The sequence below is a fragment of the Schistocerca serialis genome, chromosome 1 (genome assembly GCF_023864345.2).
Source record: "Schistocerca serialis cubense isolate TAMUIC-IGC-003099 chromosome 1, iqSchSeri2.2, whole genome shotgun sequence".
NCBI lineage: Eukaryota > Metazoa > Arthropoda > Insecta > Orthoptera > Acrididae > Schistocerca > Schistocerca serialis.
In genome coordinates, this window is record NC_064638.1 from 341,172,570 (window position 1) to 341,198,493 (window position 25,924).

At 41.6% G+C, this 25,924-nt stretch overlaps 1 protein-coding gene across 1 annotated transcript in view; it reads left to right on the top strand.

Annotated features, from left to right (window-relative positions):
- Positions 1-2,313: 2,313 nt before the first annotated feature.
- The window catches only part of LOC126470044 (nuclear pore complex protein Nup107), a 260,292-nt gene continuing 236,681 nt past the window's right edge, over positions 2,314-25,924 (top strand). The window contains exon 1 of the mRNA XM_050097545.1: positions 2,314-2,662. Coding sequence (XP_049953502.1) covers positions 2,533-2,662 — 130 coding nt within the window. The 5' untranslated portion in view covers positions 2,314-2,532. The remainder of the gene's footprint in view (positions 2,663-25,924) is intronic.

Below are 25,924 nucleotides of genomic sequence, written 5' to 3' on the forward strand. Positions count from 1 at the left end.
GGGTGACGTACTTGAGAGCAATATTATAGAAATGGAAGAGAACGTTGATGAAGATGAGATGGGACATATGATAGTGAGTGAATAATTTGTCAGAGCTCTGGAAGACCTAAGTCAAAAGAAGGCCCTGGGAGTAGACAACATTCCATTAGAACTACTGATAGCCTTGCGAGAGCTAGCTATTACAAAAGTCTACCATCTGGTGAGCAAGATGTATGAGACAGGTGAAATACCCTCATAATTGGTTGCGCAAATAGCCCAATCTATAACTGATTAAGTCTGCACATGGTTTCAAAATTCTCCTTGATATGCCATCGTATCCACAGGAATCTGAGTTTTTGAGTAATTTTATGTTTTTTTTTCAATTTCTTTAGGAGTTGTACTTCTGAAATGAAGTGCTACTTCAGATGTTGTTTGCATGTGGTTAAGTAGTTCAATAGCTTCTGTGTGGGATTGTTTATTGTAGTTCTCTGTTTTTCATCTATAATGAGAAAAAAATTGTTGAAATCTGAGGCAGCAACTCTGTGGTTATTATTGTCAGGTTTTATGTTCCTATTTGTCTCACTTTTTATGGTGTGCCATATGGTTTTTGTTTTATTGTTTGAGATGCTAATTTTTGTGCATGTGCAACTGTTTGGCCTTCTTGATTACTCTTGTTAGAATTTTACAGTATTTCTTGTAATGTAACTGTCCTGCTGGGTCTGTACTAGTCCTCTGTTGTACATACAGATCTCTCTTTTTGTTGCATATAGTTAGCCACTCTTTCCTTTTACTACAGGTTGGTTTGATTTTAATCTGTCTTGAGGTAAAGAAGCTTCAAAATGTTTAAGGAATAAGTACAGGAAATAGTTGAACGTCTCATTCACTGTGTTAGCCTAGTATACTTCCTCCCATTGTTCGTGGCATAAACTATTTCTGAACAAGCAAGTAGATTCAGCATTTATTATTCTACCATCTTTTACTTGGCTACAATGGCCATGTGCTGTTTTTCTGCTGGCAAGTTTTAGGGTTGTCACTTAACCATCATGATCAGACAAACCATTTGTTATTGCCCATGTCATCACTTCATTGTAATTTGTGGGTTCTAGGAACAGATTATCAATCAGGGTCTTGCTGTGCCCATATACCATTGTTGGGAATGAGATCACGGGGAGCAGATTGAAGGTTAACGGCAATGATTGTAATAGTTTCTGAATGTTGTTTTTTGTGAGTAAGTTTCTGTTAAAGTCACCACATACGATGACATTACTATTGTTTTTATAAAGTTTAGTAAGAACTGTTTCTAGCTGAGAGAGAACGTTTTGAATGTTTCCCATAGGTGCCCTGTAAACTGTTACTATGATCAGGAACTGTGTTTCAAGCTCTAATTTAACTGCACAACATTCAAGGTGCTGAAAGGTTTATACATTCACAATATTCAGTATCTTGTACATTACCGATTTTCTTCTTGCATATAACAACAGCTACATGTTTTTATTTTGACGTACAGAAATAATTAGTCAGATCTAGTCCCTTGTTATTATACTCTGAAGACTTGGTTCATTTAGCCCTTGCTCATTAAGGCACAATGCATCTGGCTTTTATTTCACTCAGGAGTATTCCCACTTCTAGTTTTTTGTTGCCTGAGTATTTAATGATACAGTCAAGAATTAAATGTTATTTTCTTTTTGGTGACTTCTGTGATGTTGAAAATCTGATTTAATTGGAAAATGACATGTGTCCACATTTTATTCATTATTATTTATCTTGTCTCTCTTCTCTTTTGTTGGCCGTCGTGTAAAAAAAAATCTTCACTAAGTACTGTGGTACTGCTCGAACTCTTTGCGAAGTCCACCTTGGTTTCCTTTCTGTTTGTGCAACTTTTGATGAATTTGTGATTGTTGCTTTTTCGTACATCGATGTATTTCATATTCTTTTTGCGGTATTGTGTCTGATGGTTCATTTATTACAATTCATGCTGCTTCAGCTGGTTCTTCTGTTTACACATTGTGATCTTCCTGTATTTTCCTCTTTGTTCAAGTACTACAATTAGTAATGCGTGTTAATTGTGCATGTTGAAACACGTACTGACTTCCTAAGGTGACGAAGAAGGGGATGAATTTACAAGTTGTAATTGCCTATGGAATATAGTATCAGCTTTAACTTTTCCGCTATGCGAAAGACACGTCATTTGCTAGTAGGGTGTTCAGGTATGTTGGCCAACACGAGTCGCGGTATGCGTATGCATGCGCAAGTTTTCAATGCTTGGAGTTACGCGGCTTTGTGCAAGAGTGGCAATCGAGATGTCTTCGTTGCAGAAGTTATTTGTATTGCGCGGTGAAAATATGAGTTTGGTTATGTGTTACATTTAACGTGTACACTATGTGAACTGTGCATTGGTGTGTTATAACAGCGTGATTGAAGATAATTGGATATCAGGACATTATTAACCACTCCGCGTCCACATATTAACGGTGCATTTGGAAAATATCGTTGCCCATGTGAAATTAAGCTTGTACTCGGTTTGGTTATGACAGTAAATAATTTTTCCATACAATGAATATATCTCAGAATGACATATTGCGGACCCTTGATCTACTCGATCAGTCTGTAAATATAAGCCGCAAGCCACCGGCTCGCGAGAGAGAAAATGTAGCAAGGAAACTGCTGGAAAGCTTTAGGAAAGGTTTGTTGAACAAATTGTTTGCTTTTGCATATGTGTGCAGAATATAGGTAGTACTATGACTTACATCTGGAGTTACACACTGCGTTAGCATCTTTCCCAGACTATTGATGACTTAGAAAGCCAGTGTCCTATTAGTATACTGTGGCAGTATACCGTCTAGATTGTTGCTTAAGTTGAACTGACAGTGCCTTGAAATCAGTTGCAGAGTAGAAACCTAGTACATACATGTTTTACATCGTTTTCCTCTTTGTGGTTATTAGACAAGCCAATCTGTCGGAAAACGAGTCAAAACTCCAAACCTTCACTGGCGGTTTTCAGACCTTCACTACTTAGTTAATTTCGGTGTGATGGTTTTCGGTCTGAATACGGATTTGATGCAATTCTCTGCACTGCTCTATCCTGTAATGGGCTCATCTCTGAACAACTACTCTGACCTACATCCATTTGAACAAATTTATTCAATTCATGCCTTGATCTCTCTCTGCTGCCAAATTGACAATTCTTTGATGCGTTTGGGGGTATCCTATTAACTGATCCTTTTAATAAAACTGCCATTATTTTTCCCCCAGTTTGACTCAGCTCTTGATTAGTTTCTTAATCTGCACGTCTATTCTTCTGCAGCAGCACAGTTCAAAAGCGTCTGTTCTCTTCATGCCTGAACTGTTTATGTCCACGTTGAATTTCTGTAAAAGGCTATACTCGAAACACTATAGCCAGTCTGTATTTTGTATCCTCTGTAATTTATCGATATGTAGTTTTGCTGCCAAAAATAACAAAACTCGTATACTGGTTTTAGCGAGTCATATTCTGTTCCAATTCTCTGAACACCCACTGGTTTAACTTGACCTATCATATGGACTAATTTCTTCTCACTGAAGTTTACTTCCTTTTCCATGTTTTCCCATGGTTTCCTTCATAATTTACTTAGTGTACAGGGGAAATAAATTGGGCAGAGGTTTCAGCCCTATCTCCCACTCACTTTGCGACCAGTGCTTCCCTTTCAAGTTGTTAGTCTGCCATCCAGTTCCTGTACAATTTGTATGTTAATTTTCACTTCCTGTATTTTAGCCCTGCAATCTTCAGAATTTTGCAGCTTGATACACTTCATGAGTCAAGCATCTGCGCTGATACCATCCACCCCTATCAGGGGCTGTCGCCATGTTCTAGCCAACGTTGCCAAAAAGCTTTCTTTAAGTCTACGAATAGTATAATCGTAGAATCACTTTTCTTTAACCTATCTTGTCCAATTAGTTGGAGTGTCAACATTTTCTTAAATGTTCCTAAATTTCTCAAGAATCCAATCTGAAGTTCCCTCAGGTTGCTTTCTATCAGTTTTTGCATTATGTCAATATTTCGCAGTCCTAACTTAGTAATTCATGGTTCAGTAGTATTCACACCTGTCAGTGACTGCCTTCCTTGTGTTGGAATTATCCCATTCTTCTTTAAGCCTAATGCTATTTCGTCTGTCCCATATCTCGCACACCAAATGGGAAGTTCTGTCATTGTCCAAAACGTCTGTTACCCAGAGGGAATGTTGTTCACTCAATGGGCTTTGTTTTGACTGCACCATCAAATTTTTCTTGCACTATCATATCTCACATTTTGTCTTCATTTACTTCCTCTTTGTGCATTAAAACATTTCTTTAAAGTTCAGTTCTCTTCTTAAAATTCCTTCCATTTTTTTAACATTTCCTCCTTTGCTTGTTGCACCCTCTGAGCTTTTGATATTGAAACAGCTGGTTCTCTATTCTCTGGAGGTCTTTTTAATTTTATTACAGGTAGTATCTATCTTTCCTTTACTCATTTATTTTTCTATAGCCTTTGATTTGTTCACTAGCTGTTCATACTTACTGATTTTGCATTTCCTTACAATCTTGTTTTTGATGTCTGTATTGTCTTCTGCCTGTTTCTTTTGCTGAATTTTTATAATTTCTCATTTCATCTCTCTTGGTATCACTGGATTTCTGCTAGGACTTGCCTTTTCTTCAACAGTTTTATCACATGGTAATGTAAACCATTTCATGTTTTAAAGCTACCAGTTCGTCTTCTGTTGTATTCTTCCCCTTGTTTCAATCAAACAATGTCTAATGCTTCTTCTGAAACTCTCAACTACCTTCAGTTCTCTCAGTTTATCCTGGTTTCATCTCATTGATTTCGTACATTTTTGCAGTGTCTTAAATTTTAATTTGTAGTTCATAACAAATAAATTATGGTCAAAGTCCACCTCTGTCCGTGGAAATGTCTTACAGTTTGAAACCTGTCTTACCATAAAATAATGAGTCATAACTTTTAAATTTATTAGCATTTTGACTCTATACCATGCTGCCAGCGTGAGAATGGTAAAGCTGGTGATGAACAAATATGGGTAGGGGCAGACAGAGCACATAATAGCTCATAACAGATAGCGGAATTGGTGGGTTGCTGGTAGATACTAACTTCCAGTCTAACAAGAGGGCTCATGTAACCAGAACTCCTGACTTAGGAATTTTTCAGAGTTCTTGTGGTAACAGTAACAGAATGCATGTTGTCAGCCGGAATGTATTTTTAATCGTTACAAGGAAAGAGGGCAGTTTTGAGAATTTCCCCTTTCTATATTCAAAGAGATTTAGAGGGCATTTCTGGCACTCTAAAACCTGTGAAACGAATGCAATGGGATGCTGTTGGTAGAAACTTCTACCTGCAAATTCCTCGTTGGGTGTGAACCCTTCACCTCCTTGGCTTAGTGAAGTGGCCCATGTTAACCTTAGCTTTCATTCGCTTCCTAAGGACACTACTCCAGCCTCAATCTATCGCCTTCAATTTCACGACCTTCGTGTGGAACTTCACTATAGTACCTTTGTGTACGCTGGTGGCTCTCGGACTGACTGTGCTTTTCTCATGGCGCCTGTGAATTTTGATGTCAGCTTCCGGCACACTGCCCAGTATTTACACCCGAGCTCTCAGGCCACGGAGTACATCCAGGGATACAGACTTTTCAATTGTGTCCTCTGCTCAGACTCACTCAGCGCCCTTCAAAGTCTGTGCGCTATACACCGCCCGTCCCGTAGTGCAACGGCTCCAAGAAAACTGTCACTTGCTCACTCTTGGTGGAGCCACTGTGATTTTTATTTAGGTTCCTTTCATGTCAGTCTGCCAGGAAACGAGGCTGCTGATGCTGCTGCCATGGCTGTAGACCTCGTACCACAATTCACGAGTCCCTATGTTCCCCCCGATGATCTCTGTATTGCTGTCTGTCAGGAGGTGCTGTCCCTTTGGCATCGCCAATGGTCCTCCCTTCACGGGAATAAGCTCTGGCTCATTAAGCTTCTCCCAGTGGCTTGGACGACCTCTCAGCCGTCCCGCTGGGAGGAGGTGATTTCAACTCAGCTGCACTGCCTTTTTAGCTATTGCCATTTGATAAGTGGCGCTACCCCACTATTTTGTACACATTGCGCCTAAGTTTTAACTGTCTGCCACTTCCTGACGGAATGCCCATTTTTTAACCATTTATGTTCCCGCATGGGTCTGCCATTTGCGTTATCATCAGTTTTAGCAAATGACGCATCGACTGTTGGTCATGTTTTACTTTTTATCCATTGTAGCAATATGGTGAAGGCCATTTAAATTTTAGTTTTGGACATCTGTTTCCCTACGGTGTATTTTATAGACTTTTCTCCATGTCCCTGTGTCTAGCCATCTTCTCTTATGTCATTTGGGATTGACGTTTAGTCATTTTATTAACTCCTCTCTGTCTTCGTCTTCTATAGTTTGACTTGGGCTTTTATGATCCCAGTTGTTTTTTGCGCCCTAGACCAAAACAAAACCAAAACAAAGCACTTGTAGCCAGTCATTGTGGTGGGGCTGTTATGTACCCATCAGGCTGAGCCCCCTGACAACACAGGGATCACACTACTGATACCTGAGCTGTTCCCTCCCCTTGTATGCCAAGGAGTGGATGCTTGTCTTCATGGAGCATCGGAACTCCCAGAAACGGCTGTGGTGCGACGTGGCTCTTGCTGGCTTTGTGGTGCCCATGGCGACAGCCCCTGATCGGGGTGGATGGTATCAGCGCAGATGCTTGACTCGTGAAGTGTATCAAGCTGCAAAAATCTGGTTGTTCTCAAGCAGAAGTTTCTTTGAGTGGTGAAGGAACATTCAATGCTGCTTCATATGACCCATCAGCCTTCCCTTCCCCGACTATAACATGGGAGGGAGCTTCAGGCTCACCGTCTAGGGATGGAACACTTTCCCTGCACTAGGATAGATGGGGACACATTCACAGCCACAAAGCAGTTGATTTTTGTGGAGAATATTGAGAACAGGTTTGGTGAAATGGAGTTTCTTAGTAAATATGGTCGGGCTCTCTGTTGATAAAAGCTGCTTCTGCCACCCAGCCCGCAGCCCATTGTGCCTGTGATCATCTTGGCAATGTCCCAGTTTCTATTACTCCTCACCAATCTCTGAATATGGTCCAGGCAGTGATTTTTCATAGGGACCTTATCCTGAAAACTGGTTTCTTCATTCACCTCTGCCTTTCTTGTGTTGTGACCTGATATTTGTGAGTGTTTCATATCGAGCAACTTAACCTCTTACCTGTGTTTACATTCCGCACTGACCAGTTGCAGCTGTAGCGGCGCATCGAAAGCTAAGTACTAATTAATTGTGTGTGTATAGGGGTTTATTTAGGAACTTAAGTAGTCTTCAACCGGTGTTCTTGGTGTTTTCTGGTGAAATAATTTCAGAAGAACCTTTTGGGAACTGTTTTCAGTTTCGTTTCTGTGTCATTAGACGTTTGATTCTCTTTCTGTATTAGTCTTTTGTTATATTCTCATTTGTTGTTGATTAATACTGTTAATAATAGTAGCTACTTCCCTTGTAGAGTAAGTTTGTGATTACTGTAGTCAGGTTTTTAACATCTTCTTATTGTAGTAGCGGAACTTAGATAAAGTAGTTTTCTTGTTTCAATAAGTGTAAGATTTTACCATGAGTGAGAAGTGTGGGCTTTGCTGTAGGTTCGTGAGTAGTGGATTGCGGTGTGAGACTTGAAGTATTTTCACTGGGGGGAATGCAGTGGGGAAGCCAGTGGACATTCTGGTGAGATCCTCTCCTGGATCTGCAGGTTATTAGCAAGAGTAAGTTGATAGAGGAACAGGAGCGTAAGATCTGTGCCCTTCAGGCGCAATTGAAAAACGCACAGGAGGAGCTAGATAGGATGAAGAGGGGGAAGGGGGTTGGGGAATGGGAGCTGGCTGTTGGCAAGAGATCTGCTAGGAGAAGGAGATTTTCAGATAGTTTTACTATTGGTGTTTGCAATAGATATGACCAACTGTCAGAGTCTAGTGGAGAGGAATCTCTAGTAGCTGTAGATGTAGGAAGTATGATGCAGACCTCAGCAGTTACAGTGGCTAGGACAGTTGCAAAGTCGAAGAGGAAGAAGAAGGTTCTGCTGTTAGGTAGTTCTCATGGCAGAGGTGCAGGCCAGCAATTGCAGGAAGTGTTGGGGGAGTGAATACCAGGTCACCAGCATAGTGAAGCCTAATGCGGGATTGGCTCAGGTGACTGTTAACATAGGGGGGTTATGTAGGGAATTTACTAAACAGGATCAGGTAGTGATTGTGGGTGGGGCTGGTAATAGTGTTGATAGGGATGGGGAGTATGACATAGATGGTGACCTGGAAAAGATAGCCACTCAGACTGGCAACACGAATGTGCATTTCGTGGAACTGTTTCAGCGTCACGATCGGCCTCATCTTAATACAGCCGTCAGGCGAGATAAGATGAGACTTGGGGGTGCGCTGATGACAGAAAGCATGTGTCACATTTCAGTGGTGCCGGTGGAGTCTATCAGCAGGACGGGGTTCACTAGACATGGCCTGCACCTCAACAGGTATGGGAAGGGGAGGTTGGCAAAGCTTATAGGTGACAGCATAGGTGGGGGTGGTGGGATCACTCATGGGAAAATTCCTGCAGTAGTGGGTGTTAGAGCTGCACCTTTTTTAGATTGAAGTCAGCTGATAGGTATTCCTGCTTAAGGGAAGTCTCTCTAACAAAGGAACCACTTTTGACAAAGCTTAGGTATCCGAGCAATGAGGGAATTAGTATATTTCATCAAAATATACAAGGTATTAGAGATAAAGTTAGTGAACTGCTTATAGATGTTGACTCTGAAATTATTGGTATATCTGAACACTTCTTAAATAAGGAGATAATTCAGAGGCTTCCTTTACCAGGATACAGGTTGGCTGGCAGCTTTTCTAGGAGCTCTTTGCGGTGTGGGGGAGTAGCAATGTATGTGAAAAACGGCATCCCATTTGAGTCAATTGATGTTTCAAAATACTGCACTGAAAAGGTGTTTGAATGTTGTGCAGGTGTGGTTAAATTTAATGGAGCTAAACTTCTAACTGTTGTTATTTATAGATCCCCAGACTCCGGTTTCACAACATTTTTGCTAAAGCTAGAGGAGGTTCTTGGTTCACTTTATAGGAAATACAAAAAGTTAGTTATATGTGGTGACTTCAATATTAATTGTATAAGTGATTGTGCAAGGAAAAAGATGCTGGTAGATCTCCTTAATTCATATAATCTTATGCAAACCGTATTCTTTCCAACGAGAGTGCAAGGGAACAGTAGAACAACCATAGACAACGTTTTTGTTCATTCCTCATTACTAGGAGGGCATTCTGTTAGCAAAAAAGTGAATGGCCTTTCAGATCATGATGCACAAATTTTAACTCTAAAAGATTTTTGTGCTGCAACACATGTTAAATATAGTTATCAACTGTTTAGGAAAGCTGATCCAGTTGCTGTAGAGACCTTTGTAAGCCTTATCAAGGAACAAGAGTGGCAAGATGTCTATAGCGCTGATACAGTAGATGATAAATATAATGCTTTTCTCGTGCTCTTTGAAAGTTGCTTTCCGTTAGAACGTTCAAAACAGGGTACTAGCACAAATAGGCAGCCTGGGTGGCTGACTAGAAGGATAAGAATATCTTGTAGAACAAAGTGGCAATTATATCAAAACGTTAGAAACAGGCAAAATCTAAATGCAGTAGCCCATTACAAACAGTATTGTAAGGTGCTTAAAAATGTTATTAGGAAGGAAGAAAGTATGTGGAATGCAGATAGAATAGCTAAGTCTCAGGATAAAATTAAAACCATATGGTCAGTCGTAAAGGAAGTGGCTGGTCTGCAGAGACAGGTCGAGGATATAGAATCAGTGTGTAGTGGGAATGTCTGTGTTACTGATAAGTCGCGTATATGTACAGTATTTAATAATCACTTTCTGAATATAGCAGGTGAACTAAATAGAAACCTAGTCCCAACAGGGAATCATATAGCGCTCTTAGAAAAAAGTATTCCGAGACTGTTACCTGAAATGCTCCTCCATGATACTGACAAGAGGGAGATTGATTTACTAATTAAATCACTAAAGACCAAGAACTCTCATGGATATGACGGGGTATCTAGCAGAATACTGAAGTATTGTTCTATGTATGTTAGCCCAGTACTTAGCCATATCTGTAACTTTTCCTTTAGGAGTGGTCACTTTCCTGACCGATTAAAGTACTCGGTAGTAAAGCCACATTATAAAAAGGGAGACAGGGATAATGTTGACAATTTTAGACGTGTTTCTATGCCATCTGTGTTTGCTAAAGTTATCGAGAAGGTTACTGGAGCATTTAAATTCACATAATTTGCTGTCAAATGTACAGTTTGGTTTTAGAAATGGTTTAACAACTGAAAATGCTATATTCTCTTTTCTCTGTGAGGTTTTGGACGGATTAAATAAAAGGTTGCGAACACTAGGTGTTTTCTTTGATTGAACGAAGGCTTTTGACTGTGTTGACCACAAAATATTACTGTAGAAGTTGGACCATTATGGAGTAAGGGGAGTAGCTTACAATTGGTTCACCTCTTACTTTAAGAACAGAAAGCAGAAGGTAATTCTCCGCAATATTGAGAGTGGTAGTGATGTTCAGTCCCAATGGGGCACTGTTAAGTGGGGCATTCCCCAAGGGTCGGTGCTGGGGCCACTGCTGTTTCTTATTTATATAAATGATATGCCTTCTAGTATTACAGGTGATTCAAAAGTATTTCTGTTTGCTGATGACACCACCTTGGTAGTGAAGGATCTCTTGTGTAATATTGAAACAGTATCAAATAATGTAGTTCTTGAAATAAGTTCATGGCTTGTAGAAAATAATTTGATGCTAAATCACAGTAAGACTCAGTTTTTACAGTTACTAACTCACAATTCAACAAGAACCGATATTTTGATCAGACAGAATGGGCATGTTATAAGCGAGACGGAACAGTTCAAGTTCCTAGGTGTTCGGATTGATAGTAAGCTGTTGTGGAAAGCCCATGTCCAGGATCTTGTTCAGAAACTAAATGCTGCTTTATTTACCATTAGAACAGTATCTGAAATAAGTGATAGTTCAACACGAAAAGTAGTCTACTTCGCATATTTTCATTTGCTTATGTCGTATGGTATTCTTTTTGGGGTAATTCTTCTGATTCAATAAGGCTATTTTTGGCTCAAAAATGGGCTGTTCGAGCTAAATGTGGTGTAAGTTCAAGAACCTCTTGTCGTCCCCTATTCAATAGTCTGGGAATTCTGACATTGCCCTCACAGTATATATTTTCTTTAATGTCGCTTGTTGTTAGCAATATTAGCCTATTCCCAAGAGTTTGCAGCTTTCACTCAGTTAATACTAGGCAGAAATCAAATTTGGGTGTGGAATGCACTTCCTTGACTCTTGTGCAGAAAGGAGTGCAATATTCTGCTGCATCCATTTTCAATAAGCTACCACAAGAACTCAGAAATCTTAGCAGTAGCCCAAACTCTTTTAAGTCTAAACTGAAGAGTTTCCTCATGGCTCACTCCTTCTATTCTGTCGAGGAGCTCGTGGAAGAGCTAAAAAATTAAGCAAATTCCAGTGTTACATTGTTGATTTTCTTTATTTAAACTTACGACTTGTCGCCTGAATATTTGTTTTATATTTCATTTTATCTGTTTCTACTATTGTTATAATTTCATGTATTGACTCGTTCCATGACCATGGAGACTTCTCCCTAATTTGGTCCCATGGAACAATAAATAAATAAATAAGTAACCAATCTCTGAAAATGGTCCAGGCAGTGATTTTTCATAGGGACCTTATCCTGAAAACTGATGAGGAATTCCAGGCTAATCTGGAGTGACATGGCGTTCATTTTGTTTGATGTGCGCAGAAGGGTCACAGAGACAACCGCACCGATACAGGTGCCTTCATTCTGTCATTCGAGGGGACTATCCTTTAGAGAAGGTTAAAGTTACGTGCTACAGATGTTACGTGAAGCCATACATCCCGCCACCATGAGGTGCTTTCATTGCTTGTTTTTTAGGCATATATCATCCCACTGTACAGCGGACCCTCTATATGGTGACTGTGGACACCCACTCCATGAGGGGAAGCCCCTGTGTTCCACCACCTGTGTGTGTCAATTGTCATGACCAACACTCCTCTCACTCGCCGGATTGCCCAGCTTACAAGAGAGAAAAGAAGATCCAAGAGTACAAGTCCCTGGATTGCCTGTCTTAAGCTGAGGCTCACCAAAAGGGAAATACTGAAGCGTCAGATGACACCCGTCTGCTTTGGCCCATGACGTCACAAATATGGTGGAAACGACCATAAACCACGGTTCCAATATGTCGCATATAAAGTTGTTACGTACATATTATAAATACGAAAATACATCGAGAAATAAACACACACACGTTCTACAAAAAGCCTAATGACCTTAACGGGACAAGCGCAGAAAGTTGGGGGTTTTTGGGTGGGGACAAACTAAATATAAACAAATTTATACACCCACCCCCATACAAAACAACGAAAAAAAAAAAACGACAACACAAAACTCCCCAAATTTCACTAAACACAATATCATCTGGAATCGGACACATCCCGTGACCTATATAGCTCAACAGCAGCTCCTGATCCCATAAATTGGGATCGAACACTTCCCTTGACCTATATAGTTCAAAAACATCCTCCAATACCAATACGAACAGCCACAACCACACATTGTAATAAAACACTTTCCTCTACCCCAACACACAACACGTACACTAAAAACAAAAAAAAATAACTTACCACAAAAAAGTTCCGGCACCACAAACTAGGTTGGCCACCTCAATCACACACCCAACTGCGTGCACCCACCCACCCACCCACCCACCCACACACACACACACACACACACACACACACACACACACACACACACACACACACACACACACACAAACCAACAAAAAATACTCAACCAAAAGAAAGACCCGACCCACCCACACCTCTCAACAAAATAGATCCTCCACAACTAAAACACAGCTGGCTGGAGTGGTCAAGCGGTTCTGGGCGATACAGTCTTGAACCGCGCGACCGCTGCAGTCGCAGGTTCGAATCCTGCCACGGGCTTGGATGGGTGTGATGTCCTTAGGTTAGTTAGGTTTAAGTAGTTCTAAGTTCTAGGGGACTGATGACCTCAGAAGTTAAGTCCCATAGTGCTCAGAGCCAACTAAAACACAAACCAACACACTCCCCCCCCCCCCCCCCTCACAAACACTCTAACACAAAATAAACCACCCACTCCACCCTGAGCTGCAGCCAGCCAGCTACCCACCCACCCACCCAAACCACCCTAACTAACCACTTTCGGCCTATACATTTTACTAACAGCCCTTAAAAAAACCCGAAAAACACAATAGCCCTCAGGGACACTCTTCCGCCAACAGTACTCATCTAAATGAGACTGAAGGTTGGAAGAGCACCTCTTCCCCCTCCCAAGAACTGACTTAACAGCCACCACATCCCCTCTATAGTATTTGTGCAAGCCCCCGCCTCATAATGTTGAAACTCTTAAGCTATAGTTAATGACTAAATGATTGAATCCCCTCTCACCCACCCCCTAAATGAAGAAAATGCATCTGAAACTACTGTGGACCCCGGTTCTATGTACTCCTCAATTAACCCCGCTAATTCTGCCCCCCCCCCCCCCCCCCAAACTTAACCCTGTACCCTGTACTTAATAAACTCGGAAAACACTTCAAGGCAAAAAGAAAACCAATCAAGCACACTCCTCTCACTCACACCAGTCTCATGCGCGCAAAAACTATGTGAGGATCTATATAAAAATAATAAGTCATCAGTACAATCTCGCGCATGCCCAATTTAGACTTCTCAAACCAGGAACCATGCCATATGGAACGCCAGATGTCATCCTTTCGACAGTGCCACATATAACCATCCCTGGTCCGAGATGCTGGAACTTTAGTCAACTTCATTTCTTGCCCACAAATGGAGCACTTCACGATCTTAGCAAGTAACCCAAACAGCTGTAAAAACTTTATCAGCTCCAACGCGGTATTTCCCATCATTTCACACAGACGCGTGCTATTAATCTTATCCTTCCTGATCAAAAACAACAACCGATTAATTTACTCAAATTACCACACTACCTACAGCGAATAACACTAAATTAACCTTCACACAAAACCACTAAATCTTTAACTCACTGTAAAGAATTGCACTACAAACACAGTCAACACTCGAACAATTCTGTGTAATGAGCAAGACGAAACTGAGCCCATTACACCACACAAACGAAAGCCCTAAACATACCACCAGAGGGCACAACAAACCACAACACGACGACATCTACAAACATGCCACACTCACAAACCAAACTCCGCGCCGTCATGACATCACACACCACAACACCCTTACGTCACGGGTCAAAGCCGACAGGTGGGATCGGATGCTTCTGTCGACCTGCCAAAAGTGTGAGAAACTCCATCCAGCATCAATATGTTCAGCTTTTACCTCTGTTACATCCTTTCCCCCTCCTACCTCTTCCTTACCCTGGCCCCATCCCTCTCTCCCCTCCCCCTTCCCTGCTTTTTCCACGACCTCCTATCCGGGAATCACTTTCCCTCCCCTGCTGTGGAAGTGCTCTCCGCTCCCCTTCTTTGGCACTTGCCGGAGATTGGGTTCCTCCCTGGGAACCCTCTCCCTGGTGTGTGTCAGCCCAGAAGCCTCCTACCAGCAGTTGGGCATGGAATGCACAATCTGTGTACCCCAACATCGTCCACTCTCTTTCGATTCCAGATCTTGCAGGGCCTGTACTCCCTCTGTGCCCTGCCCTTCTCCACTTCTGAAAGAGGAGGAGGAGAAGAAGAAGAAGAAGAAAAAGAAACATAAATCTCAAGACAAGCACCACCCCTCACCGCCGGAGTCTGCCATCTTATTTATGGATGTCGCACCATCCTTGTCGGTGATGACCACTGACTGAGTGACATGACCTTTATGTCTAACCTGGACTGGCGCCACATGATCGTCCAGTGGAATTCCAACAGATGCTATCGTCACCTACTGGAAATATGTCATCCTTTCTCCTATTCTGCATTCTGACTTACTCTTCAAGAAACACACTTCTGTGATGATCACTCTCCAACATTTTGTGGTTATCGGGCATTCTGTCAGAACTGCACTGGTCCCGGGGTAGCATCTGGTGGGGTCTGCACTTTGGTTTACTCGAATGTAATTAGTGACAGGATTCCCCTATGTACCAATCTGAAAGCAATTGTGGTTAGGGTGCAAACAACTCCGGCAATCACTGTCTGCAACGTCTACATCTCTCCAGGTAGGCCATTTCCTTGGGTTGAACTGTCTACCTTAATACAGCAACTCTCACCCCCATTTCTCCCCCTTGCGGACTTAAGTGCCCACTACCCATTGTGGGGGAGTGGCATTTCAGTGAGTAAGGGTCTCCTAATTGACTATCTTTTTATGAACCTTGATTTATGTCTCCTCGGTGATGGTTCCTCTACCCACTTCAGTGCTGCTCATGGCATCTTTACTGCTATTGATCTCAGAATCTCCTCCTCTGTTCTCGTGGCTTCCCTACATTGGTCATCCCACAATGACCTTTGTGACAGTGACCACTTTCTGATGATTATATAGTTCCCCTGCTGCTGCCAGGCAGACAGACTCCCACACTGGTCATTCTGCTGGGCCATTTCATCTTTATATACAGCTACTGTGCACTTTGACACCTCTGTCTCGAATTGCATTGATGCAGTCATGAAAGGTGTCTCTGCCACTATTCTTCATGCTGCTGACACAGCTGCCCCATATCTGCAGGTCCCCCTCGTTGTCGGCTGGTACCGTGGTGGACCAAGAATATAGTAGTCGCTGTCCAGGCCTGCTGATGGGTGCTGCAGTGGTTTAAATGACTTCCTTCACAGACCAACGTTCTCGCTAAGGCTTGTTACCTTATTGAGCAGAGTAAAAGAGAACACAGGGAGCACTATGTTTCTTTTCTGGGGATGCATGCCTTGTCATCACAGGTTTGGTCCAAGCTCCGTAGCCTTCTGGGCTGCCAGCGGCAGTCAATTGTCCAGGGTCTTAACCTCAAAGGTGTTCTGTCCGGTGATCCATTGGTCCATGCAGAACACCTTGTGACACACTTTGTGACGGCATCGGTGTTCTCTTCCTGTCCTCCTACTTTTCTCTGGCAGAAACGTAAAGTTGAACAGACCCCTCTCTGTTTCAACCTGCAACACACTGAGCCCTATAATGAACCCTTCACTGAATGGGAATTCTTGCAGGCTCTTACCTCTTCATGAGACACCTCAGGCCAAGATTCTGTTGACAATCAGGTGATCCAACACTTGGACATTCCCCAGAGGCAACATGTCTTCAGGGTCTTCAACTGCATTGGGCTCATGGGTGCTTTCTCGTCATAATGACGAAAAAGTGTAGTTAGTCCCTTCCTTAAGCCCGGGAAAAACCCAATGTTTCTAGACAGCTAGCACTCAATTAGCCTGACCAATGTACTTTGTAAATTGCTCGAGAGGATGGTTAGCTTCAGATTATGTTGGGTACTCAAATCTAGGGCCTTTTGTACCTGTATAGTATGGTTTCCAGGCAGGTCGATCTCCAACTGACCATTTACTCAGGTTGTAAACGGCCACCTGACATGAGTTGGCATTTCACTCAGTGCCACTCGGATTGAGGATGATGGTATCCCACAGGGTTCTGTGCTAAGTGTCACGCTCTACCTCATAGCCATCAACAAGCTTGCAACCTCTATTGGACCTGTGGTTACCCCGGCATTGTACTTCAGCAATTTTTGCATTTGGTGCAGCTCACACTCAGTAGAATCTACTGAGCACCAGCTCCGAGGCGCCATCCGACAGACTTCTGCGTGGGTCATCTCCCATTACTTCCAGTTTTCTACCTCCACAACACTGGCTAAGCATTTTTGTTGTCGACCCACAGTCTACCCTAGTCTGGAACTTTATTTAGGTGACCAGCTCCTTTACATTGTAGCACATTCTCATTTCTAGGGCCTTATTTTTGATAAAAAGCAGACATGACTACTCCATATTTGCCACCTACACGTGCATGTGGAAGCTTAATGCTCTCTGCGTCCTGGCCCATACATCTTGGGGTGCAGACCTTACCACTCTTACCCATCTTTACCATGCTCTAATCTTGTCCAGACTAGATTATGGTAATCAGGTTTGTCTCAGTGGCTCCTTCTGCTCTGCAACTACTTGATACTGTTCAGCATTGTGGGGTGTGTCTGGCTATTAGTGTCTTTCACACTAGTCCCATTGACAGTCTCCTCACAGATGTGGGGATTCCACCTCTACAAATACGACGGAGCCAGCTCCCGGTTTCTTACACAATTGCCATTGGTTCAATCCATATGAAGTGGTCCAGTGATGGTTGCTTGACCATTTTTAAATATTTTGATTTTTTTATATGTGATTGCCCTATATTTGAGAAGTTCAAAAAGTTTTTTAAAATAATTTATCTTGCACCTTTACTGGATGGCGGCCATTTTTATTTGTAGGCACGTGACGATTTTTCAGTCTGGAGACATTAACAAAAATTTAAATATCTCTGCACTGGGTTAAGTTACAGCATTGCAATTTACATGATTGTTTTTAGAAAAGTATCTTCTATAAAATTGTTTATTACACAAAATACCCTAAATTCAAAAATAACTAGTCAAAATGACCTCAAATATTTCGTACCAAATTTTCAAAAATCCACTTTTTAGGCTGAAACATAACAAGGAGTGATTTATGAGTGTGTATTTTTTTCCTATAGCTGGATATCATACACTAGTCTCATATAGAGCAAGAACACTTACAAATGTTTCCTTAATTTTTTATGAAATTTTGAAATTTGAATATTTTCATTTTTTGTAAAGTTTGGGGTTAGTTATCTCAGGTGGGACTGAATATAAAAATATGATTTTTGCACAGTTTGTACACCTACATGATAGCAACGTACTGTAAAAATTTCAACACTGATATCTGACTGTGAACAAAGATAAGAGATTTTGAAAATGAGGAAATAATTCACATTACTCTACAACTGATCTTGTGGCTGTTGCCTATTTAAATGGTTTATTGTTTCATTGTAATAAAATTTAATTGTGACATATATATTCTTAGCACTATCACCCAGTTATTTATTTATTTTTAATAATGCAATATTAAACAATAGGAGCTTTCGCTTTTGTTTTATGGTAATAAAAATGCCCATTTACATTTAGGTTTATTGTCAATAAAGGAGTACATTATTGTTGGGTGTGGCATTGTAGAATTACATTATTGGTGGGTGTGGCGTTAACTGGAATACAATAATATGGATGAACAGTGCTCCGTTGGACAGATAGCAAGTGAAGTGTGTCACAAAACAGTTTACGGTTCAGTTTCAAAAAACTTGAAAAATGTCAATGACTTTGATGAAGTTAGACAAACTTTGTTAAAATTTCGAGTAAGTTCCTCTACAACATCAGTGTGTCAGTATCACGAGAAAAAATATATTCTGTAATACAACCACATTTTTGGAAGAAAAAGCTGTGATCCACTTAAAGTTCATAAAAAGCCTATCACTAAAGGTTTGAGGGAAATACAACTTGAACATTTGTCCTTGTTATATGAGAGTGTAACAGCTTCCCAAGTGAAACGGAATGTGATTTCTGTAAATTCCCTGTGCCCAAATTGTTACTCAAAAATATTTGTTGTGAATCCAGAACCAGATTCATGTAACCTGGTTAATGACATTTATATTCCTAATGAGAAAGTTGTTAGCACATTGGAGTCTGCTTGTTCTAAGTTAGACGTATCTCCTGCTTTGAAAATAATAAAATTAAGTAGCAGAAAAAGAGAAGCAGCTATTGAAAATAAGTTACAACAAATTTCAGACAAAATGAGAAAAGACTTTCAATCATGCTTTAATAATACAGATACCAACATTATTTCTAAAGAAGAAGAAAACCTACCACCAGCATCATCTGCCACTGAATATTTGAGCTTAATAGAGAAATTAAAAATTACACTACTGGCCATTAAAATTGCTACACCACGAAGATGAAGTGCTACAGACGCGAAATTTAACAGACAAGAAGAAGATACCGTGATATGCAAATGATTAGCTTTTCAGAGCATTCTCACAAGGTTGGCACCGGTGGCAACACTTACAACGTGCTGACATGAGGAAAGTTTCCAACTGATTTCTCATATGCAGACAGCAGTTGACCGGTGTTGCCTGTTGAAACGTTGTTGTGATGCCTCGTGTAAGGAGAAGAAATGGGTGCCATCACGTTTCCGACTTTGATAAAGGTCGGATTGTAGCCTATTGCGATTGCGGTTTATTGTATCGCGACATTGCTGCTCGTGTTGGTCGAGATCCAATGACTGTTAGCAGAATATGGAATTGGTGGGTTCAGGAAGGTATTACGGAACTCTGTGCTGGATCCCGACAGCCTCATATCACTAGCAGTCGAGATGACAGGCATCTTATCCACATGGCTGTAACGGATCGTGCAGCCATGTCTCGATCCCTGAGTCAACAGATGGGGACGTTTGCAAGACAACAACCATCTGCACAAACAGTTTGACGATGTTTGCAGCAACGTGGTCTATCAGCTCGGAGACCATGGCTGCGGTTACCCTTGACGCTGCATCACCGACAGGAGCGCCTGCGATGGTGTACTCAATGACGAACCTGGTTGCACAAATGGCAAAACGTCATTTTTTCGGATTAATCCAGGTTCTGTTTACAGCATCATGATGGTCGCATCCGTGTTTGGCGACATCGCAGTGAATGTACATTGGAAGCGTGTATTTGTAATCGCCATACTGTCGTATCACGCGCCGTGATGGTGTGGGGTGCCATTGGTTACACGTCTCGGTCACCTCGTGTTCTCATTGACGGCACTTTGAACAGTGGACATTACATTTCAGATGTGTTACGACCCGTGGCTCTACCCTTCATTCGATCCCTGCAAAGCCCTACATTTCAGCAGGATAATGCACGGCCGCATGTGGCAGGTCGTGTACGGGCCTTTCTGGATACAGAAAATGCTCTACTGCTGCCCTGGCCAGCACATTCCCTAGATCTCTCACCAATTGAAGACGTCTGGTCAATGGTGGCTGAGCAACTGGCTCGTCACAATACGCCAGTCACTACTCTTGATGAACTGTGGTATCGTGTTGAAGCTGCGTGGGCAGCTGTACCTGTACACACCATCCAAGCTCTGTTTGACTCAATGCCCAGGTGTATCGGGGCAGTTATTACGACCAGAGGTGGTTGTTCTGGGTACTGATTTCTCAGGATCTATGCACCCAAATTGCGTGAAAATGTAATCACATGTCAGTTGTAGTATAATACATTTGTCCAATGAATACCCGTTTACCATCTGCATTTCTTCTTGGTGTAACAATTTTAATGGCCAGTAGTGTAAAATGTTCAGGGACATCTAAAGAGGAAAAAGTTAAAATTTTTAAGTTTGCTGAGTGACTCATGGTCAAGAGAAAAAATAGTTCATGAATTCAACATTTCTCATAGTTTGGTTAAATTAACCCGAAAATCAGTGAAATAGCAAGGCATTCTTCCAGTTTTAGAAAAGAAGAAAGGAGTAGGTATAAGTGAAGAAACAATTAAAAAGATCCAGCAGTTTTTTGAAGATGATGAAAACAGTAGAATGTGCCCAGGTTGCAAAGATAGTGAAAAAGTTGTTGTAAATGGAGTTAAAGTAACGAAGCAGAAACGACTAGTGCTGTCAAATTTAAATGAACTTTATGTAGCTTTCAAAAATTCTCTTCCTGATTGCAAAATTGGAAGGTCAAAATTTTGTGTGACCTCCACCCTAAGTGGTGTATTTTAGCTGGATCCTCAGGGACACACTCTGTATGTGTTTGTTTATATCATCAAAATGTCAAACATGATGGCGGGTGCAAAACTCAGTGATCTTGACTACAAAGAGTTACTAAATTTAATGGTCTGTGACACTAAGTTATGACTCCATGATGAGTTTTTGTATTAAATGCCCCGGTAAGGAAACCGTTATTGAATTGTTTCACGCATATGATGAGGAAATGCCAGAGAGTATTACCTTCAAACAGTGGGTCACAACTGACAGGGCAGAAATGATAACAGTGGTTAAATCTCGGGAAGAGTACTTGGAATCTTTAATTGATAATGTGCAAAAACTCAAAAGTCACCTCTATGTTTCTAAAATCCAAAGTACATTTTTGAAGGACAAAAAGCACAACTTCATGAAACTGACTGCATAGTGCTAGCTGCTTCTGCAGAAAATTTTACATTTGTGATTCGGGATGCAATAGAAGGGTACTATTGGGTCAGTGACCAGGCAACAATGCATTCATTTATTCTCATCTTCAAAAATGAGAAAGATGAAGTTTACAGTTCTTGAATTTGCATTCTAAGCGACTACTTCGAGCACAACACTTTGGCTGTACATGTGTTTCAAAAGTATGTAATAAATTACATAAAAGAAGATTTTTCCAAGGTTGAGAAGCTGATATACATTCCAGATGGAAGTGGTAGTCAGTATAAGAACAAAAGTTTTTTTCAAATCTGTGCAACCACATAGTAGACTTTGGGTTGGAGACTGAATGGCACTTTTTTTGCATCTTGCCATAGTAAGAATGCATGTGATGGAGTAGGAGGTACAACAAAACATGAAGTAAGTAAAGCCAGCCTACAAAGACCAACCACAGACCAAATTCTCACAGTACAGGACATGTACGTCTTTTGCAAGGATAACATTAGAGGCATTACCTATTTTCTGATCAAGAAAGAAGTGGTTCTGCATATGAAAACAACACTTCAAACCAGATTTGAAAACTGTATAGCAATAAAAGGAACAAGGTATTTCCACAAATTCCTTGGAATTGCAGAAAACTTAGTTCAATGCTATGTAACATCAGAAACCGAAATTTATGAGGATCATTGTGTCAGTAAAATTACATCTCTGTCTTTAATGTTGAATGACATAGTGTCATGTGTGTATGATGGATGTGGTGGGTTGCAGAGATTGAAAGAATAAGTTTGGAAAACGATGTTTTTTTGCATTTTTACCACCCTGCTGGCCCAAGAACATCATTCAAGAAATCTACTAGTGACAGAGTTTGGATACCAATGAAAAATGTTTTAAGGAAACTTTCAGAGCTTCTTAACCCGGTGCAGAGATATTCATTTTTTTAAAAACTGTTTTGAACTTCTCAATTATAGGGTAATAACATATAAAAAATTAAAATATTTATAAATGGTCAAGCAACCAACTTAATTTTTATTAGACTACTTCATTTGGATTGACCCCATTTGCCAATTCCCTGATTATCCCGTGTACCCTGTCCTCTTTGCAAACAGAGGATGTCTCCCTCCTGACAAACGCCCACGGGTGGGATTGCTGGTTGGCATGTCTCTCACTTCCCCTCGTCAGGATCTCCATATCCAGTCACTGGAATGCACCCTGTGTAATTCCTCTCTCCCACCCCACCCCCACCCCACTTGTATGGTGTCTTGATCATGGATTAGAATCAACCAATTCCAGGGTCCTAAGGCCTGTCACCCCTATGGTTTTCTGGTGTCTTGCACACGATAACATTGCGCAATTCCAGGACGCTACCATCTTCTACACTGGTGGTTCTAAGACAATAGATAAGATGGGATATGCTTTCACGTCTCATACTGGCTTAGAACACCATTTATGTAATGTGTTCACAGCAGAGCTACTAGGGATTCACAGATCCTTCCATTTTGTTTTTCAGACCTCGCTCCACAGTGTTTTTGTTTGCTCCGGCTCAATGAACAGCCTGCAGGGCATCGACGGATGCTACTCTCGTCACCCTTTGGTCTTTGCTGTCCATAACCTTCTCTCTGCCCCTTGGCCATGCACCTGCTCAGTTGTCCTACTTTGGGTCACAAGTTGTATGGGCATGTCAGGGAATGAATTGGGTGACCATTTGGCTCGAGAAGCAGATACTTACCTCCATTCCCTTTCATGATTCCAGCTGTGGATATATGGATTTAGGTCAAATCTCTCTTTGCCCAAAAGTGGAAGGCCATCTGGTGTGCTACTGCTCATAGTAATAAACTCTACACAATCAAGGAGTCTCCTGCAGTTTACCCCTGGTGGGTCCAGGGGTTAGAATAGGCCCGAGGTATTCCTGCCTGTCATAAGAGGTGACTAAAAGGAGTCTCACACTTTTTGGCCCTATGAGTTCAGGTCCCATTCTATGGTTTGACCTGCCACTTTCAAAATTCTACAGAAGTGTGAGCCATACCAGGAAGGATGCCTTACGTGGTGCACGATTTATCCATAGTGCCCTTAGATTCGATCTCCTGAATCCCTTGTCATGGCTTTGCATCTCCACCTGCGATTCAACTATCTGGGCGAGGACACTTTCCATGGTATGTTATCTTCTTCGGTTGTTTCCTGTCCTCATTTGCCCTCATGACAGTATTGGATTTCTCTGCGCCCAGTATCCAGCACGGTAGCCAGACCGTTGTGGTGGGACCACCGTGTCTACCCCACTTGGTGGTAACCCCCTGACAACACAGGGATCGCACTGCCGATATCTGAGCTGTAAACTGCCCATGTATGCCAAGGAGTAGATACCTGTCTTCCTGGCACATCAGGACTCCCAAAAACGGCCATCATGCCAGTTGGCTTTTGCTGTGGCTGGGTGGCGCCTGTGGAGAGAGCCGCTGATCAGAGTGGGTGGCATCAGGGCGGATGACCCGCAATGTAGCGGACTAAGTCATCTCTTGCTGGTGACCGTGTGGCACCAGCAGTCTCCAGGAAGGGCTAGATCGAATACAATGCCGACAGGTATGGCCCTAAATTGTTTCCCTCCCTCGCTACTCCATGGGAGAAATGTAGGGGTACAGAAAGGAGAGAGCCATATTGGCCTCTGTTTTTAGTCTGTAGCAGAATTGATGAGGACTCCTTTCTATCTGTTTGTTGTGGTCTTCAGTCCTGAGACTGGTTTGATGCAGCTCTCCATGCTACTCTATCCTGTGCAAGCTTCTTCATCTCCCAGTACCTACCGCAACCTACATCCTTCTGAATCTGCTTAGTGTATTCATCTATTGGTCTCCCTCTATGATTTGTACTCTCCACACTGCCCTCTAATGCTAAATTTGTGATCCCTTGATGCCTCAGAACATGTCCTACCAACCGGTCACTTCTTCTTGTCAAGTTGTGCCACAAACTCCTCTTCTGCCCAATTCCTATCAATACCTCCTCATTAGTTATGTGATCTACCCATCTAATCTTCAGCGTTCTTCTGTAGCACCACATTTCGAAAGCTTCTATTCTCTTCTTGTCCCAACTATTTATCGTCCATGTTTCACTTCCATACATGGCTACACTCCATACAAATACTTTCAGAAACGACTTCCTGACACTTAAATCTATACTCGATGTTAACAAATTTCTCTTCTTCATAAACGCTTTCCTTGCCATTGCCAGTCTACATTTTATATCCTCTCTACTTCGACCATCACCACTTATTTTGCTCCCCAAATAGCAAAACTCCTTTACTACTTTAAGTGTCTCATTTTCTAATCTAATTCCCTCAGCATCACCCTACTTAATTCGTCTACATTCCATTATCCTCATTTTGCTTTTGTTGATGTTCATCTTATATCCTTCTTTCAAGACTCTGTCCATTCTGTTCAACTGCTCTTCCAAGTCCTTTGCTGTCTCTGACAGAATTACAATGTCATCGGCGAACCTCAAAGTTTTTATTTCTTCTCCATGGATTTTAATACCTACTCCAAATTTTTCTTTTGTTTCCTTTACTGCTTGCTCAATATACAGATTGAATAGCATCAGGGATAGGCTACAACCCTGTCTCACTCCCTTCCCAACCACTGCTTCCCTTTCATGTCCCTCGACTCTTATAACTGCCATCTGGTTTCTGTACAAATTGTAAATAGCCTTTTGTTCCCTGTATTTTACCCCTGCCACCTTTAGAATTTGAAAGAGAGTATTCCAATCAACTTTGTCAAAAGCTTTCTCTAAGTCTGCAAATGCTAGAAATGTAGGTTTGCCTTTCCTTAATCTCTCTTCTAAGGTAAGTCGTAGAGTCAGTATTGCCTCACGTGTTCCAGTATTTCTACGGAATCCAAACTGATCTTCCCTGTGGTCAGCTTCTACCAGTTTTTCCATTTGTCTGTAAAGAATTTGCGTTAGTATTTTGCGGTTGTGACTTATTAAACTGATAGTTGGGTAATTTTCACATCTGTCGACAACTGCTTTGTTTGGGATTGGGATTATTGTATTCTTCTTGAAGTCTGAGAGCATTTCACCCGTTTCATACATCTTGCTCATTAGATGGTAGAGTTTTGTCAGGACTGGCTCTCCCACGGCCGTCAGTAGTTCCAATGGAATATTGTCCACTCCCGGGGCCTTGTTTCGACTTAGGTCTTTCAGTGCTCTGTCAAACTCTTCACGCAGTATTGTATCTCCCATTTCATCTTCATCTACATCCTCTTCCATTTCCATAATATTGTCCTCAAGTACATCGCCCTTGTATAGACCCTCTATATACTCCTTCCACCTTCCTGCTTTCCCTTCTTTGCTTAGAACCGGGTTTCCATCTGAGCTCTTGATATTTGTACAAGTGGTTCTCTTTCCTCCAAACGTCTCTTTAATTTTCCTATAGGCAGTATCTATCTTACCCATAATGAATTAAGCATCTACATCCTTACATTTGTCCTCTAGCCATCCCTGCTTAGCCATTTTGCACTTCCTGTCGATGTCATTTTTGAGACGTTTGTGTTCCTTTTTGCCTGCTTCATTTACTGCATTTTTATTTTTTCTCCTTTCATCAATTAAATTCAATATTTCTTCTGTTACCCAAGGATTTTTACTAGCCCTCGTCTTTTTACCTACTTGATC